At 47.6% G+C, this 19,709-nt stretch overlaps 2 protein-coding genes across 2 annotated transcripts; both read left to right on the forward strand.

Moving 5' to 3' along the window:
* The first annotated feature begins 206 nt into the window (after nt 1-206).
* Nucleotides 207-12,341, forward strand: LOC125525516. Its single transcript, XM_048690523.1, has 14 exons — nt 207-305; nt 386-480; nt 576-698; nt 855-953; nt 1,043-1,123; nt 1,217-1,335; nt 1,429-1,530; nt 1,610-1,726; nt 10,635-10,688; nt 10,786-10,852; nt 10,992-11,045; nt 11,192-11,266; nt 11,877-11,909; nt 12,031-12,341. The coding sequence occupies exons 2-14, from the start codon at nt 391-393 to the stop codon at nt 12,133-12,135; spliced, it is 1,119 nt and encodes a 372-aa protein (XP_048546480.1). The 5' UTR covers nt 207-305; nt 386-390; the 3' UTR covers nt 12,136-12,341.
* A 267-nt stretch (nt 12,342-12,608) lies between these two features.
* On the forward strand, nt 12,609-16,007 carry LOC125518459. Its single transcript, XM_048683293.1, has 8 exons — nt 12,609-12,742; nt 12,859-12,960; nt 13,047-13,163; nt 13,290-13,340; nt 13,431-13,497; nt 13,878-13,952; nt 15,748-15,780; nt 15,903-16,007. The coding sequence occupies exons 1-8, from the start codon at nt 12,609-12,611 to the stop codon at nt 16,005-16,007; spliced, it is 684 nt and encodes a 227-aa protein (XP_048539250.1).
* Nucleotides 16,008-19,709: the final 3,702 nt, after the last annotated feature.

Raw genomic sequence — 19,709 nt, forward strand, 5'->3', positions numbered from 1 at the left:
CACCTCCATCGTTGCGCTGCAGGAATTGAATGCCTCCGCGCGGCAACCACTAGTAATTACTTTTTGAGGGAAGTCAACTGCGCATATGCTGTGGATGCGAGTCTAAGGCAGACCATGGATCTTTTCCTCCTCCCTACTCCATCATCTTCCTTCGGATCAAAGACACGCGCTGGCTACAGAGTCGTCGTCGTCGTCGGGCAGTAGATCGTACGTATAATGTCATGGCATAAATCGCAGAGACATTCCTCTTTTCTTCCTGCCCTTCCTGCCCGCACTAGAGGCAGAGGTCGTCATCCATCGATCTTGTAAGTATCTGCCTCGCAGAACCAGAATCTTGTGACACATATATTCGTGTTCTTTCTTGGAAACTGACTAATATATGCAGTGAGGATGAGATTAGTCCCGGTTCTGTCGGCGTTAGCCATGGTGTCGTTGGGCTTCGTCCTAGGCTTCTCTTTCCCGGCATCGATGACGCCCAATGTATGATAAGAAACGAAAAAATGTTTTCATCTTGGTATATCGGCTTGAAATTAACTTGGCATCATGATAATAAGATTGTTCATGTATGTATGCAGCTTCAGTGTGGCGTACTGCCTTGGAGCGGCAGCACCAACTCCAGCTCCAGCGAGAGCTTCCTCGGGAGACTCTGGGCACCATTACTCAGGAACAGCAGTAGCACCTCAAATGCCACGACAGGGGTACATTACAATATTATATACAGTTCTGAACTTTTTGAAACGATGATCCAGTTTGATTTCCAGCTACATGGCCTCCTGATCAGATCACTGGATCGATGCATCAAGAAATTACACTACATGTTTGCAGATGATCTAAACAAACCTGCATTTCTGCAGATTGCAAGGAGACCAGAAGGCGCAGGGAGGTTACCGCCGGGCATCGTGGTGTCGGAGTCCGATCTTCACCTGCGCCGGCTGTGGGGATCCCCGAGTCAGGTCTTTCTCGCCTTCTCTGAACCCTGAACTCATGTCTCAATTCTTGCTAGGCTTACTCTCAATGACTTGTTACGGTGTGCGATGCGCAGGACGCGCCGGTTCGGAAGTACCTCCTCACAATGGCGGTAGGGCACAAGGAGAGGGTCAATGTCAATGCAACTGTTCACAAGGTAATTAAGAAGAACCCAAGAAGTGGTTTCTGAACTTTGATCGTGCTGTATCGGTCAGATGACACTGGACTACACATACATAACATAACGCAGTTCTCGGACAAGTTCGACATGCTGATGTTCCACTACGACGGCCACACGACGGAGTGGGACGACGAGTTCCAGTGGTCCAAGGAGGCCGTCCACGTCAGCGCCAGGAAGCAGACCAAATGGTGAGAGCGCCGTGCCTGTCTGTCCGTCTGTCTCCACCATTTTCTTTCTCCAGACATTTCTGACCTGCAATGTGTGAATGATGATTGACGAAGGTGGTTCGCCAAGAGGTTCCTTCACCCGAGCATCGTGGCTCCGTACGACTACGTGTTCCTGTGGGACGAGGACCTCGGCGTCGAGAACTTCAACGCCGAAGCGTAGGATCATCCACCATCCATTCGTGCTGCTGCTTTCTGAACCTAGCTCTGTAATCTAATGGCGGACGGTATGTTGCAGGTACATTGACATCGTGAAGAAGCACGGGCTGGAGATCTCGCAGCCGGGGCTGGACTCGACCAAGGGGAAGTCGGCGTACAAGGTCTCCGTCAAGAGAAACTCCGGCGAGATGCACAAGTAAGCAAGCACAGATTATGCAGGCAGGCAGGAATGACCATGCACACAATTAATCTTCTTGATACATTTTTTATGCATTATCTATGATGATTAAGGATGTGTTAGGTTATTGCATCGTTTTTAGGCACTTTGCATACTTGTCTCAGCTGGGTCTGACTGAGCATATGCAGGCAAAAAATCAACATCTGCATATTGATTGGTTGCCTACATCCCCTCTAGCATGCATGTGTCGAAATGAAAGGTCTGCTGTATTGGTTGCTGACTTGTTTAAGATGACTTGTTTAAGAGGAAACACAAGTCCGGTTGTTTGGTTACATCCAGGACAATTGTGTGGTAACCTCCTCCTCGATGTGGTGAGGTTACCAGAGGCACACATGATGAACTAAGAACTAAATTAGAGCAACAGAACAAACTTAGGCACAAACACAAGTCTTAACCACGCATCACAAGTTCTAAACCAACATATTACGATAAGTTTTAAACGAAACTCAAGTCTTAAACCAACAACCAACAAGGAACGGGCAACAGGAGCTTAGGCGGTCACGACGAAAACGCTGTCGTACTCCTTGCACTTGGTGACCACCTCCAAGCCCACGTCGTTGAAAACATCACCTTCATGGTGTCGGGATTCAGCGGCTTGAACGTCAGCACGTACCCGATCATGATCTGATGAACAGCGGCGAAGGTGGCCCAACCCTGATCAAGGGTGACCCTACTGTTGATCACCGTACCCTCCATATGCGCAACTGGTGTTCGTCCTGAGCTTGAATTCTACAAGGACGATAGGGAAGTGCTTGGTGAACTCTAAAGGCATTGGCAGACTCTCCAGCTTTGGACCAAGGATAACCTTGTAGAACTGGCTTGGTCCGGACTCCTCATGGTAGTGCCCATAGTTTCTGCGCTTGGCGCTTGGGTGTTCTTGCACCGGCACTTCCACAAATGGTGGCACTGCCTCCTTGCCCTTCTTCAATGGTGGCACGACCTCCTTGCCCTTGTCCATCTGCATTATTAACAACACGCGGTTCAATGGTTAGCATTCATTCATATTGGCCTAACGCTCCTATATTAACCCACCCTAGTAACCCGGCACCGCACTCTAACCCCCTCTGTTTCAGTGATCGCAAGAAGTTTGAGCACACCAGGGAAGTGTGCTCGAACTTCAGCAGAATCAATGACATGCACAAGGAGGCCGACACTGTGATGAAGAAGGCTACGCCGCACCAGATGAAGACACTGATTCTGGGCCCAGCCAAGGGCGCTATGTCAGTGGACATCCTGCCCTGGGCCATGAATCACTCAGACTCCAGCGACGCTGGAAAGAGGGCAAGATGGGCCAAGTATAGGCAGTACAAGGCGCTCAAGACCAGCGTGCCGCGATATACTACAGTAGGACGTTCACGTCGCCGGAGACCGACAACGACGAGGTGCAGATGGTGGCCAAGGCGCTGGCGGTAGGCGACCGTGCAAGACACATCGTTCTTGACGAAGACGATGAGGAAGAAAAGAAGATGGCTATGCCCCTCCGCCGCTCGACGCGACTCTAGGGTCACCGCGGTTAGACAAGAAAGTTTGTACCCCAATCCCCACCCCCTATGTAATCAAAAAATGACCTATAATCCCTAGAAGCCGTCGGCGCAGAATCGATCGATGTCAGTGTTTTATTCCAATCTGGCACCACCGATGTGTCCATTCCCCTCCCTAACTCTCCAATCGCATGCTCACATCTAATCTAGCCTAAGTCGAAAGCCGTAAATCTACATAGAGGGCGAGGACTTACCGACATGACCGATGCGCTCTGGTAGAGGTCCACAGTCGCTCCGGTGGTAGGCGTTGTCTTGAATCGTCCTGTTGTCGCTCCGGTGGTCGCCGCCGCTGGTGTGAGTGGGGAAGAGGGGAGAGATCGGCGAGGAAGGCAGGTGAGGGTAATTTATGACGACGCGTCTGGAAACAATGCAACTTCCTGGGACCTCATCCATGCGTGCGACCGCCCACGCCCACGTGCCTAGGGTTGCACCGCTCGGGCCTGGCTCCACAAAAACGGCTGATTTGAGCGTTCCTCCGGATGTAGGCCCAGAGGTGCTTTAATGTTGGTGCTAATCAAGCCTAACAGTGAATGTGGGTAACCAAACGAGCCATTTTCTTTTTCAAGGCGAGAAGGAAGTTTCCGAGAAGAAGATGGCCCTCCTCTCCCCTCCCTCCCCCCCCCCATGTGGCGAAACCTGCGTCGGGCTCCTCCCCGGCGGCGTCCCTGCACCTTGCGTCTCCACCTCCCACCCCTCCGTTGTCCCCCCCGGGCTCCGCTCCGGCGTCTCGTGCCGCTCCCATCCGCATTCTGTCCTCCCCTCCTCGCCCTGGCCGCATCTCCCCTCTCCGGGCCAATAAGTTTTGGGCGCTGGATCTCGATGGCTCCGGGTCGGATTCTGAGGCTCCTTCTTCTCCTCCCCGCCCTGTCTCATTGTGTTGTCCTTCTGTGGATGCGATGGCGGGTCGCCGGCGCAAGTTCGCGCCCGGGGGCGGGGTCGCCCCGTTGGGCCTGCCTTGGAGGTGGATGGGTGGCGTCGCGTTTCGCGGGGTCACCGGCGTGCGTCGTGTTGGTCCCCTGCTGCGGGCCTGTTGGGCTCCGTTGGGTTGGCTGGGGCTTCGCCGCCTTTGGCGTCTGGCTCTCCGGCAGGTTCTCGTGCCTGCTCCGCCTCCCCTGCGGCCTCCGTCGTGCCGGCGGCGTCAGAGTTGGCGCCAACCCTAGATCTGGGGTTCGGGGCGGCGCTGGTTCCCCCGCCTGCGGAGCGGGCCCCGCCGGGTGTTGCTGGGCCTGCTAGGCCCGTTTCGGTGTTAGCCTTGGCTTCTCTGTTTGATTCCCCCCTCCCTTCTTTGGGCTCGGGGCCGTGGGTGGCCCAGGTCCAGCCCACCCTTCTTGCGAGGCCTTTTATCGAGCCGGGTCTGGCTCGGTCGGGGTATTTATGGGTGCGGAGGGGTGCGGTTTCCCCTTTTCTAGGGTTTCCGGCCTCCTCCTCAGATCTATCTCGTCACCGTCTCCCCATTCGGCGCTTCGCCAGATCTCCCCCCAGCTCCCCTCTCCCTCTCCTTTGCGGCCGTGGCTGCGATGGACCGCTCCCGTGCTTCCTCCAGTGAGGCGGTCTTCGGCCAGAAGCGCGGGCGCGATGGCTCCGGCGATGCGGCCGCAGATATGGAGTACGAGGCGGCGCTCTGTGCTAAGCTTCAGGCCTCCCTCGCCCCGGAGGCGGGGTCGGCGGCAACTTCGGCTGGGGTGTCTCCCCGCGCCTCTGGGTCGGGCCCATCTGCGCCTCTCCCCCCGCGTCTGGTGCCCCGTCGGCCGCGGTCGATCCCTGGGAGCTGGCAGCGGCGGCTAGTCGGGCGGGCTCGTCGGGGCCTTCCTAGCCCCCCCCCCCCGCGCTGGGCGCTGCTCCCGAAGGCGGTGCGCCGTTGCGGGTTCCGGTGGTGGCTGGGGGTGGCCCGTCTCGCTTCGTCCCCCATGGGGCGTCGGGGGCCCCGGTCCGCCGCCCCGTTGGCCCTGCTGCCGGGCGGGGGGCTGGCTCCGGTCTTGTTCCGTCTGGTGATGGCATCCTCCCTCCTCCTCCTCGTGGATCTGGTCACAACCCTCCCCAATCCCAAGTCTCCAACCCCATCCTCACCTGCTTCGCCTGTCACCGCCCAGGGCATTTCCAATCACGTTGTGAAAACCCCCCCTTCTGTCTCGTCTGCAAAGAAGATGGCCATCTCACGGTGGATTGCCAGAACCGTGTCAAGCCCCCCGCTTTCGTCCACTATGGCACCGGCCTCCCAGGGTGTTCTTTCTTTGCTTTAGACAAGGGGATCCCAGAGGCAGCCCCTATTCAATCGCTTTCCAATGTCGGCATTATTTCTGTCCAGGCTAAACACATTTCTTCCCAGACCCTTCTAGATGAACTTCAGTTATGGGATGAGGGCGGTTGGGATTGGCAAATTCGCCAACTTTCTGAGTTTGATTTTGCTGCGACTTTTCCCTCCAAAGAGAGACTACGTATGATCTCCTCTTGCACTAGCTTCACGCTGCCTTTGAATCAACTTGTAATCTCGGTCAAAGCCGCGTCCAACGGGTCTAAGGTGATTTCTGCTCTGTCTGATGTGTGGGTTCTGGTCGAAGATGTCCCTCCTAGCATGCGCACCACAGCGTTCCTCATGGCTTTCGGGGTGCTCATCGGGAAACCTATCGAAGTGGATCAAGCCTCTCTGGCCATTCTGGGGCCGGCCTGGCTTCGGGTCTGGTGTGTTGATCCCCTGTGCATTCGCGGCTCCATTGATGTATTTCCTGCGGCTGGTGGCTTCCGGCTCCGGGTGTGGGTGGAGGGGGCCTCGGGTCCGGTGTCGCCTCCTCCTCCTCCCCCCGGCCTCTGACAATGGTGATAAAAGCAAAGATGGGGATGGTTGCCCTGACGACTCCATGCATGGGACTGATCCTCGGTTCACTCAGTCGGAGTGGGATGGGCTTTCTCCTGAAGATCAAGATCTACTAAAGGAGAATGCGCCGGCTGGTCGGGGGCCCCAGGATGCGGCTCCTGGCTTGGGCGGAGGGGATGCGGCTTCGAGTGGGGCTAAGGGCACACCTTTCTCGGCTGTGTGCTCCAACCTCCCTGCCCGTCCCGCTTCTCCCTCCTTGTCTGGCATTGAAGACCTACCCCCGGCTGGCCCTGCTGTGTCCAAGAAGAAGAAGAAGTCCTCTGTCAAGAAATATTCCGCCAAGAGCCGTGCTTCAGGTGACTCGAGGCAGTCCGCGGCCGGGCTCTGCCATAGGCTTGATGCTGATATGGGTGCGGCTTCGGGCCCGTCCTTTGCTGCGGCTTCCCCCAGTCGTGCTCGTCCTGTGCCTGTGCGCTCGCCTGTGTCCACGGCCCGCAAGAGCGGCCACGTCTCCAACTGCGGTGAGCGGGTGGTCGATCGAGCGGCTCGGCATGCTGCGGCTCGGGATCTTCCCCCTTCAGGTTCGTCCCCAGCCCCTTCCCCCTCCCTCCCCACGGTTGTCTCCCCTGTGCATTTAGTTCTTCCTTCACAATTTGATGGTCACTTGCTCAAAATTCTAGATGATGTTGGTATTTGCTTAGATTCTAGCCTGGGTTCCCCTTCGTCGATTCTTGGTGTTATTAGGGCAAATGAGGTAGCCCAGGCTGATATTGCGAAGGCCAAGGAGGCTTGGGTGGGTTCGGCCGCCCCACCGGTTGTGGCCGGTGGGGACGAGGGGGGAGATGACAGGTGTCAAGCTCCCCCGGTGTCTTCTACTCGCGTGGCAAGGAAGCGTGCTAAATCCTGCATGGCGTCGAGCAGGTCAAGTCTCCGTATCAAAAACCTATCTTTTAGATGAAGGCCTTAATTTGGAATATTCGTGGTTTCGGCGCTAGGGGGCGCAGGAACCAACTTAAAGACCTGGTCCGATCTGAAAACGTAGACTTTACTGGCCTTGTTGATACTATCAAATATTCCTTTTCCTCGAGTGACTTATCGGCCATTGTTGGGATAGACAGATTTCATTGGAATTATGTGGCCTCGGCTGGGCTCTCCGGTGGTCTCTTGCTTGGTGCCAAAAAAGATACTTTCGACTTTGTGGCTTTCGACCATGGCATTTTTTGGGCTAGTATGGTGGTTTCCCTTCGATCCCTCAATCCCTTGTTGGAAATCATGGTGGTTTATGGTCCGGCTGACCATGCGATGTCTTATGCCTTCTTGGACGAGATTAGTATTAAAATTGAATCCTGTCAGCTACCCCTCCTGATCAGGGGCGATTTTAATTTGCTTCATTTCCCTTCTGACAAGAGCTCGTCTAACTTCTCCTGACCCCTGGCTGATGCTTTTAATGCTTTTATTAGGGACACGGGTATTCGTGAGATTCCTAGGGTTGGAGCCCGTTTCACCTGGTCTAACCATCAAACTCCCCCAATCCGTTCTGTTCTTGATAGGGTTTTTGTTTGTTCTAGGTGGGACTCTATTCCCCCGTGTCAGTCTTAGAGCGCTGGCTTGTGTTGGCTCTGATCACACCCCCTTGATTCTAGATGATGGTTCGCGCCCAGTTGGTTTCCCGAGATTCCAGTTTGATGCTTCATGGCTCCAAGTGGAAGGTTTTAACGAGTTGGTGGCTCAAAAGATTCTGTCTTTCCTCTCCTCTACTCGACGCTCTTTTGGCCCCATGGATGACTGGCATCAATGCTCCTATTTTTTGCGTAGATTCCTTAGAGGCTGGTCTAAAAACCATTACGCTGAGTCTAGGCGTGACAAAGCTAGGCTGGCTGCTCAAATTGGCATTTTAGATGATCGCGCCAATAGCTCTGGGCTATCCTCGACTGAATGGCAAACTCGGTATGGTTTAGAAGAGGCGCTGCTGGGCATTCATAGGCAAGAGGAAGTGTACTGGAAACAGCGTGGTACTATAAACTGGACCTTAAAGGGTGACTCTCCTACGTCCTATTTCTTTGCGATTGCTAACGGCAGACGCCGGAGATGCATTATTGATAGCCTTACGATCGACGGCGTCAGGTTCTCTGACCCCTCGGTGATTATGCGTCATGTGGTTGATTTTTTCTCTAACCTCCTAGCTGTTAAACCCGTTCTAGGCTTTAATTTGGCCTCGCTCTTTTGGTCTCCTCTGGACCAGCTTTCGGTCGCTGACAATGAGAGTTTGCTGATCCCCCCCACGGAAGAGGAAATTTTTGAGACGATCCGTTCTGCCAACCCGAATGCGGCTTCTGGGCCTGACGGCTTTTCCATTCCTTTCTTCCGGCAATTCTGGCCTCAGCTAAAGGGCCTAATTATGGCTATATCACAAGGTTTTTGGTTGGGGACTGTTGACATCTCGAGACTTAACTACGCAGTTCTCACCCTCATTCCTAAAGTTAAAGGCGCTGACTTGATCTCCCAATTTAGACCCATTGCTTTGATTAACAATTTTGCTAAGATTCCTGCCAAGGGGATGGCTACTAGAATGTCTCCGATTGCCCATTGGGTTATTAGCCCTTTCCAATCCGCGTTCATTAAGGGGAGATTCATTCTGGATGGGGTGCTTTGCCTCCATGAGATAATTCATGACCTTCACTGTAAGAACACCAAGGCTGTGGTCCTTAAACTTGATTTCGAAAAGGCGTATGACTCAGTCAGCTGGGGTTTTCTTCGCCAAGTTCTGTTGGCCAAGGGCTTCGATGGTGCGGTGGTCCACCGTCTGATGCAACTTGTCACTGGTGGGCACACGGCGGTGGCTGTCAATGGCCAGACCAGTAATTTCTTTGCCAACGGTAGGGGCCTGAGGCAAGGAGATCCGGCGTCCCCCTTGCTTTTCAATTTTGTGGCTGATGCTTTATCTCACATTCCGTCTCGGGCTGCGGCTGCTGGTCACATCTTGCTGGTTAGCTCCCATCTTGTTCCTAATGGCATCTCTCACCTTCAGTACACGGACGACACCATCATTTTGGTTGAACTTAATGATAACTCCATCACGAATCTGAAATTTCTTCTGCTCTGCTTTGAAGCCTTGTCAGGCCTTAAAATCAACTTTTCTAAAAGCGAGGTCATTGTGACTGGGGTATCTGCCTCGGAAGTGCAGAGGGTCGCCCATCTCTTGAATTGCTCGCTAGGATCCTTTCCTCTCAAATACTTGGGCTTACCTATCTCCCCGCTTAAGCTTTTGGCCAATAGAGTTTTGCCGTGGCGAGGTCGTTATAATTCTCAGGCGGGCAAGGTCGCCCTTACCAACTCCTGCCTTTCCTCTCTCCCAATGTATCTAATGGGCTTCTATCTTCTGTCTGAAGGGACACACGCGGGCTTCGACAAGCACAGGGGTGCCTTTTACTGGAATTCCTCCGATAACAAACACAAATATAGGATGGTCAAGTGGGACCTCATTTGCAGACCTAAGCACAAGGGGGGCCTTGGCATCATTAACACTAGAATCATGAATAAGTGTCTCTTGTTAAAATGGTGGTGGAAGATTATGTCCCTTGATGAACGTCTTGCTTGGCTTAACCTTCTCAAAGCTAAATATTTTCCCTTCTCGAGCCCTATGTTCACCTCCTCTTCTGGTGGCTCTCAATTTTGGCGCCAGCTCGTTAGTATTAGACCGATCTTCCGATCCCTAGTGAAATTCGTTGTCCGTAATGGCAAATCTACGCGTTTTTGGTTAGATTGGTGGGTTGGGGACTCTACTCTTGCGGTGGCAAACTTCCTGCGGCTGACCAGATTAAAAAGAGGAATGGGCCGGGTTCTGATAGTTGTCATCTGTGTGGCGCCCAAGAGGATACAGAACATATCTTCTTCCAGTGCTCTTTGGCAAAATTCATTTGGAGTTGCATTAGACTTTGGCTTCATGTTCCTTGGAACCCTTCCTCTTTTGCGGATCTTCGGCGATGTATCAATTCTCTAGCAGGCCGGTCTAAGCGGGTTTTCATGGTGGGCTGGGCAGCGATCTATTGGGCGCTTTGGACTACTAGAAATAAGTTCACTATTGAACATATTTTCCCGGCTAACCCTGTGAGTTGCTTATTTAAAGCTAATGTCTTTTTGCAGCAGTGGAGATCATTGACTAAGGATGGGGACCTTGAGGCGTTCGATGATATGCTATCCAAAATGAAATCTACGGCTTCTTCTCTACTGCGGCGGTCCAGGAGGACGGTTTCTTAGTGTTTCGAGTGCTCGTTTGGCTGGCCTGCGTGCCATGATAGGCTGGATGCCTTGTACCCATACTCTCTAGTCGTACTGTGTTAAACTTATGTGGTTCCCTTCTGGTGGTTGTGACTCTGCCTGGTGGCTTTATCTATAAAGTCGGGCTCTCGCCTTTTATCTAAAAAAAGCCATTTTCTTTCCACGCAAGACCGACTGAGATATATATAGGCTACCATACACATCCTAACTGACCAGGCATGCATGAATGACACAGGACGGATGCAGGGGGGAATTGGTGCCCCGACGTACACAAGCGGCCGTGCAGCGGGTAATTGTTGATCGTCATCAACACAAGTTCTTTACCTTGTGTCATGTGTACGAAAATCTTAAGTTACTGATATGAAGAAGCATGTATGCATGGGCAGGTTCGTGGAGGTGATGGCGCCGGTCTTCTCCAGGGATGCTTGGAGATGTGTGTGGCATATGATCCAGGTACTTAAGCTAGCATGCTGATTCTGCCAGTAGCTCATAATTAATTCTGGATTATTATTTGAACTAAAATAACATTATTATCTTATTTTATTACACAAGTAAAATGAAGAACTTATTTATTTTTAATTTTATTTTGCAGAATGATCTGGTTCATGGATGGGGTCTCGACTACAACTTCTGGAGATGTGTCGATGTACGTGCTTACTTGACCATAGATACATACAACATTCTGATAGATTCACTGAAGAACACTCAAGTTATCCAAAAATTCGTTTCAAAAAATTGTGCACACCTGACATGGCTCACTATTTTTTTTTGTTTTCTGTTTTGAATTGGCAGGACCCTGAAGAGCAATTTGGCATCGTGGATGCACAGTATGTTGTCCATCATGGAGTCCCCACACTCAAAGATCAGGTAACGTAACTTCACTGAGTGCTTGCCCATAGGATTCAAACTCGTGTCAGTGGAGAGACACCATCGTGCTTTTGCCGCTAGGCTAGGAGCCCATCCACGTGTTTTGATTCAGTTGCATCCCCTTTTTACGCAAGAAATATATTATTTTTCGACAAAGGGTGAATTATTTTGACTTAAAGTGAAGAATCAAGAGGATACAAACACAATAAACATCAAGAGGCCGCAAGAAAGATATTATGTATGGTTGGAGCTTAAAGCATGTTTATTTGAAAAGATTTAGCAACATATATTGAATTTTCATTGCGTAGGAATGATTGTACTGCCGTGTCATCTTGACTGACCACCGATAATTAAAAGCTGGTGACATAATATTTATCAAGCACCGTGTCATCTTGATTGACCACCGATAATTAAAAGCTGGTGACATAATATTTATCAAGCACAAAGTCATACATCATAAGTTGTATAAGCAACTTACTACACTACAACGTAAAAGGAGTAATTCGCTTAAAGCATGAACATGTTACATATGAAGTATATCTTGTGTGCATGGCATGCTCTCAGATACTTCTTTTGAATTTTCCATGTTGCTCCCTCGATTTGCATGCAGGGTAACGGAGAAAAGCAAGGAAGCAGGGCTAAGGTATGCAGATATTTACATTTCAGTTTTTTCATACAAATATTTACATTACATAGTACTAATTGATTAAGGTAACACAATATATTTCATGAGAATATTAATTGTTGTTATGATTGATGTGTAGATTAAAGACCGGCAATACGAGGAGTGGCACACCTTTGACTCAAGACTTGACAATGCCGACAAGGAGCTGGCCAACTCTACCACTAGATCATCATCCCAACCCTAAATTAGTTTTCGTATTTACTTAGTTACAAAAGCAATACTGCACAATCAGATAATATGGTTGACTAAACACTAAGAAAACACCACTGGTTTTGTTAATGATCTACTTTTTTGTCCGACGGACCAAGATGGGGTTGAGATGAGGCCATTTTATTTACTTTTTTATTTTCCATTATTGGATTCATTGTTGTACATTTGCTTTTTATTGGCATGAAGCGTTTACTTGCAACACTTTGTTTTATTATTCCTGAAAAAACACTTTGTATTATTCACACTGATAAGTGATACTTTTTGTTAATCGGAAGAGAGCGACGGCGCGCGACGGCGCGCGAAACTCACGTATAACTCAAGAGGCCTCCACGTGGACACAAAGTGAGGCTATCAGCAATTTTTACATTGTGAAAGTCAGGACTTGAACTCAAGACCTTACCTCCGATACCATCATGCACTAGTCAACGCAACCAAAAGTCTGAATTGATGAAAAATCTAGTAGTGCAATTCACATATACTGTAACACTGTTCCACTACGACGGCCACACGACGGAGTGGGACGAGGAGTTCCAGTGGTCCAAGGAGACCGTCCACTTCAGCGCCAGGAAGCAGACCAAATGGTGAGAGCCCCGTGCCTGTCCGTCCGTCTGTCTCCGACGTTTTCTTTCTTCAGTCTGTAGTCCCAGCAATCTTCAGACATTTCTGACCTGCAATGTGTGAATGATGATTGACGAAGGTGGTTCGCCAAGAGGTTCCTTCACCCGAGCATCATGGCGCCGTACGAGTACGTGTTCCTGTGGGACGAGGACCTCGGCGTCGACAACTTCACCGCCGAAGCGTAGGATCGTCATCGATCATCCATATCCATTCCGCATGTAGCTGCTTTCTGAATTTTGATCATTCAGAGACTGTGGGCGGTTGCAGGTACATCAACATCGTGAAGAAGCACGGGCTGGAGATCTCGCAGCCGGGGCTGGGCGCCACCAAGGGGCACAAGGCGTACGACGTCTCCGTCAAGAGAAACTCCGGTGACATGCACAAGTAAGCAAGCAGTTGCTGATTATGCAGGCATGCAAGAATGACCATGCACACAATTAATCTTCTAGGTGTAAGTTTTGATGCACTATATATGATGATTAGCTAATCAGGCATGCTTGAATGACACAGGACTGCAGGGGGGAAGCAGTGCCCCGACGTGCACCAGCGGCCGTGCAGCGGGTAATTGATCATCATCAACACAAGTTCTTCGCCCTGTGTCATGTGTAAGGAATTTTAAGCTAAGATGAAGAAGCATGTATGCATGGGCAGGTTCGTGGAGGTGATGGCGCCAGTCTTCTCCAGGGATGCTTGGAGATGCGTGTGGCATATGATCCAGGTTAATTTTGAGAACAGAGCGTAGCTTAGTTGGCAAGGCGCGGGAGTTCACAGCCAGCTCACCAGGGTTCGAATCTCGTCTCAAGGGCTTGATGCTCATGGAGTTTTCTTCTATAAAAAAAATACCAACAGGTCTAGCCCAGGTATTATTATTATTGTTATTTTTATTTTATTTTGTAGAATGATCTGGTTCATGGATGGGGTCTCGACTTCAAATTCTGGAGATGTTTCAATGTACATAGTTACTTGATCATAGATGCACACAACATTTTCATAGATTCACTGAAGAATGCTAAAATTATCGAGAAAATCGCTTTGAAAAACTGTGCACACCTGACATGGCTCACTATTTGTTGTTTGTTTTCGGTTTTGAACTGGCAGGACCCTGAAGAGCAATTCGGCATCGTTGACGCACAATATGTTGCCCATCATGGAGTGCCCACACTCAGAGATCAGGTAACATAACTTCATCGAGTGCTTGCCCACATGATTCAAACTCGTGTCAGCCGAGAGACATTATCGCGCTCTTGCCATTAGGCCAGAAACCCATCCACGTGTTTTCATTCGGGTCCCCATTAGTTGCATCCCCATTTTCCGCAAGAAAGACATTTTTTTTTTGACAAAGGGTGAATTTGTTTGGCTCAAAATGGAGAATAAAGAGAATACAAACACAATGAGCATCAAGAGGCCGCAAGAAAGATATTATGTATGGTTGAAGCTTAAAGCATGTATATTTGGAAAGATTTAGCAAAATATATTGAATTTTTTATTGCGTAGGAAGGATTGTACTGCCGTGTCATCTTGATTGAGCACCGATAATTAAAAGGTGCTGACATAATATTTATAAGCACAAAGTCATACATCATAAATTGTTTAAGCAACTTACTACACCACAACCACTTAAAGCATGAACATGTTACATATGAAGCATATCTTGCGTGCGTGGCATGCTCTCAGATACTCTCACTACTAGGAAAAGAGCTATAAATGATATGGACATTAATGGCGCAGATATTACTAATGGCGCACCTGGTGTGTGGTGTGCTATTAGTAGTTTTGAAAAAAAAAATAAAAAAACTTATTAGTAATGGCGCATCATGGGATAGTGCGCCATTACTAGTTGACATAGTAATGGCGCACCACACCCACCGTAATGGCGCACTATCCCATGGTGCGCCATTACTAACAAAATTTTTTATTTTTTTTTCAAAACTACTAATGGCACACCACACATCAGGTGCGCCATTAGTAACCCTGGTGCTAAATGCACCCCCCTGGACCGCTTTTTCAGTTTTAAAAAAATAAAAGGAAAGGATGGAAATGTCAAAAAAAAAGAAAATAAGTTTCCCATGTGATATGTGGTCTAGTTGTTGGGAAAATTTACAAGTATGAATTTCAACTTTATTTGCAAAATCTCTCTGAAATTTAGTAAAATGGGCATAACTTTTGCATACGAACTCGGATTAATTTTTTATATATGAAAAATCATTTATTCGAAAAGTTACATCCGAAATGAACCGGGGGAACTCCGTTCAACATCTTCAAAATCCCCAAAAACCTAACAGAACGAAAGATACGGGGCTTTTAAGATCTAGAGGGAGGGGGGGGGGAATGAAAAAAAATTCAAACTTACTAGTGGCGCACCATTTGCTAGGTGCGCCACTAGTAACAGAAAAAAAATTGGTTTAAAAAAATTGGATTTTTTTTTCAAAATATGATACGTAATATGACCGGGAAGTTTGAAATATTTTTTCAAAATTTCATCACACTCATGAACATGAACAAAGTCCTATACATCAACAAGGTTTAATAGGATTGATATGATAGATATATCAACAAGTGCATGTGAAGTGAGCTGGTGCTGGGGTTAAGATGGGTGACCTTTCGGGAAGTTTGACCACAGAGTGTGATTTGACTTGAGATTAAGCATTTTGACCCGAGATTAAGCCATAGTGACCTGAGATTAAGAAAAAATTTAAAAAAATTCTGATTTTTTTTAAAAAAATTTGTTAGTAATGGCGCACTTCTATGTGATGCGTCATTAGTATATACCAGATACTAATGGCGCACCTGTGGGATATACTAATGGCGTACTACGTGGTGCGCCATTAGTAAAAAATTCTAATGACGTGATGCTAGTGGCGCACCTGTAGTGCGCCATTAGTAGCCAAAATAGGTGCGCTACTAGCAGGCCTTTTCCTAATAGTGTCTCTTTTAGTTTTTCTGTGTTACTCCCTCGATTGGCATGCAGGGTAACGGAGAAAAGCAAGGAAGCAGGGCTAAGGTATGCAGATATGTACATTTCATCTTTTTATACAAATATTGACATTACATAGTACTAATTGATTAAGGTAACACAATATATTTCATGAGAATATTAATTGTTGTTATTCTTGATGCGTCTAGGTGAAAGACCGACAATACGAGGAGATGCACGCCTTTGACTCAAGAATGGACAATGCCGACAAGGACCTGGCCAACTCTACCGCTAGATCATCATCCCAACCCTAAATTAGTTTTCGTATTTAGTTAGTTACACAACGAGTACTGCACAATCAGATAACATAATTGACCAGACACTAAGGAAATACCTCTGGTTTTGTTAATGATCGACTTTATTGTCCAACGGACCGAGGGGGGGGGGGGGGAGATGACACGATTTTATTTACTTTTTTCATTTTTCATTATTGGATTCATTGTTGTGTATTTGCTTTATATTTGACTTTGTATTATTGGAAATGAGTGATTTATTTTATTTTTGATAGCATACAGTTTCTAGTGGTTATAACATATGACAGGTAGAATTTTCTTCGCGCATTGGCATCCTTGTGCTGCCTTAACACTCGTTGTGGTGATTTTCTGAATCTACTATGGGCCAATTCTTTTGGCGGCTTAAAAAATAAGCCGTTTCCTCCCTAGCTTTTGTCATAAGCCGCCTTCCTTATTCATTGGAGTTTCTAAACTAGTTATGGGATTACTAATCTAGAAGCCTTCACAAATTTTGGGAGCGGCTTATTTTTTAAGCTGGGAGAGGCAACTTATTTTTTAAACCGCCCAAAAGAACCGACTCTATATCTAAGTAGCTAGCCCCCACTACAAGGAATTCTCTGGCTCCTCCTTGAGCCACATCAATCAAATTATTTTAGCCTTTAGATATACTAGATCAATCAACAATATCCATCTGATCTACACACTGAGAGCTGTTGTACCCACCATATGTAGTAATTGCTGGCATGCAGTAACTGCTGCTTAAGAGAGTTTTAATCAAGGAAAAAACTTGACGCATGCATGCATCTCATAGATTCATACGAGTCCTCTATATGAAAGAAAAGTGAGTCGTGCATACATATTTTATTTTGTTTTCATCCAACTTTGAAATTATAGATAGAGATATGTATTTATTTATAAAATACATATAAACAATTTATGTTACGATAGGAGAAATTGTAAAGACAGTAGATATATGATTAGTTCAGTGTGATTTTTATTTCATACAAAATCCCTCCGCAACGCGCGGGGCATCATCTAGTTAATCTAATTTGAGAGTGCTTATTAACTTGAGCAGACTTCGGATGCCTCCACTCCATAAAACTTGCCTAAGGTAATAGCGTTCAAACACCAACTGAGCTAGACTCTAAAATTCGCAACTCTAAAATTCGCAATTAACTCGTTATAGAAGTGAGCAGCAGCACATGGATCTAAATAGGTACCGACTTGTCCAGTAAGCATCTCAAAGATCTAAATAGCATTAGGAGATGTGTATGTACACAGATACAAGCCATCGCCTCCTCTCCCAAGCTTAGGGTTTCTCTGCCTTCTGTCGGCGTGCCGCCGGTCCGCCTCATCTCCGGTGGCCCTTAAGGCATGGGGACAAGGCCATGGAGATGCGGTGGATCCCGTCCTTGTCGGTGGGAGGGCTTCGTTTTTAGATGTTATTTTGAGTTTTGTGAAGGTTTGCGTCTTACTCAAGAAGGCGAGACGGCGGCGACTTCTTGAAAATGGAATAAGGTTCTCCTCATATAGCACCCGTTTCGATGGTGCGTCTAGCATCGTCGGTGTCTCGGTGGGCGTGTGGAGGTGTGTCTCTGTAAGATCTGTCTTTGGTGAATCTGCTCGGATCTGTTTGTTGTTCTTCTATGTTTGTGTGGCTTTAGATTAAATCCTTCCGATCTACGCTACTTTTTATCGGCGGCGGTTGTTATTCTGGTGCACTGGTCCTATAGTGCCTTAGCATGGTGACTTCCTGACTGTCTACTACAACAAGTTCTGCCCGACTCCGATGTGAGTGGGACGATGACAGCGACACGTCTTCGGCTTGCTGATACGTCTCCGTCGTATCTACTTTTCCAAACATTTTTGCCCTTATTTTGGACTCTAACTTGCATGATTTGAATGGAACTAACCCGGACTGACGTTGTTTTCAGCAGACTTTCCATGGTGTTATTTATGTGCAGAAACAAAAGTTCCTTAACGCTCCACCGACCTCAACTCCAACTCCATATATTCGTGTTCAGGGAGAAAAAAAATCAGAGAGAAGGACTCATCGCGTTTTACGATACGGAGCCGCCTCCAAGCCCTAAAATCTCTCGGGAGGGCTGATCTGGAGTCCGTTCGGGGCTCCGGAGAAGGGAATTCGTCAACATCGTCATCATCAACCATCCTCCATCATCAATTTCATGATGCTCACCGCCGTGCGTGAGTAATTCCATCGTAGGCTTGCTGGACGGTGATGGGTTGGATGAGATCTATCATGTAATCGAGTTAGTTTTGTTAGAGTTTGATCCCTAGTATCCACTATGTTATGAGATTGATGTTGCTATGACTTTGCTATGCTTAATGCTTGTCACTAGGGCCCGAGTGCCATGATTTCAGATCTGAACCTATTATGTTTTCATGAATATATGTGAGTTCTTGATCCTATCTTGCAAGTCTATAGTCACCTACTATGTGTTATGATCCGGCAACCCCGAAGTGACAATAATCGGGACCACTCCCGGTGATGACCATAGTTTGAGGAGTTCATGTATTCACTATGTGTTAATACTTTGTTCCGGTACTCTATTAAAAGGAGGCCTTAATATCCCTTAGTTTCTGCTAGGACCCCGCTGTCACGGGAGGGTAGGACAAAAGATGTCATGCAAGTTTTTTTCCATAAGCACGTATGACTATATTCGAAATACATGCCTACATTACATTGATGAATTGGAGCTAGTTCTGTGTCACCCTATGTTATGATTGTTATATGATGAACCGCATCCGGCATAATTCTCCATCACCGATCCAATGCCTCCGAGCTTTTCACATATTGTTCTTCGCTTATTTACTTTTCCATTGCTACTGTTACAATCACTACAAAACCCAAAAATATTACTTTAGCTACCGTTACCGTTACTTCTATATTACTTTGCTACTAAATACTTTGCTGCAGATACTAAGTTATCCAGGTGTGGTTGAATTGACAACTCAACTGCTAGTACTTGAGAATATTCTTTGGCTCCCCTTGTGTCGAATCAATAAATTTGGGTTGAATACTCTACCCTCGAAAACTGTTGCGATCCCCTATACTTGTGGGTTATCAAGACTATTTTCTGGCGCCGTTGCCGGGGAACATAGCTCTATTCTTTGAGTCACTTGGGATTTATATCTGCTGGTCACTATGAAGAACTTGAAAGACGCTAAGACAACAATTTATCCCTCAACTACGAGGGGAGGTAAGGAACTGCCATCTAGCTCTGTACTTGATTCACCTTCTGTTTTGAGTAAGCTTGCGGTACCTAAACCTACTTCTGCTATTCGTTCTGATATGTCGCATGTTATTGATGATGCCACTTCTACTATGCATGATACTTATGATGAAACTACTTCTATGCTTGATACTACTGTGCCACTTGGTGAATTTCTTGATGAACAACTTGCTAGGGTTAGAGAGAATGAAATTATTGAAACTGATAACATTGATGAAAGTGATGATGAAGACTCTCCCCCTAATAAATATGAACAACCTGTTGTTCCTGAGGGTTGTGTTTTGGAAAAAGAAGCTGCTATAGCTATTTTAGCTTACAAAGATAGATACGAGCTCAAGAGGTTATTAGCTAAATGGAAGCAGCAATCTCTTAATGCTAGAATGAAACCTGACCCTGCTTTTGCTACTTCACCTATCTATGTTACTGATAAGGATTATGAATTCTCTGTTGATCCTGATATAATTACTTT

The sequence above is a fragment of the Triticum urartu genome, chromosome 7 (genome assembly GCF_003073215.2).
Source record: "Triticum urartu cultivar G1812 chromosome 7, Tu2.1, whole genome shotgun sequence".
In the NCBI taxonomy this organism is placed as follows: domain Eukaryota; kingdom Viridiplantae; phylum Streptophyta; class Magnoliopsida; order Poales; family Poaceae; genus Triticum; species Triticum urartu.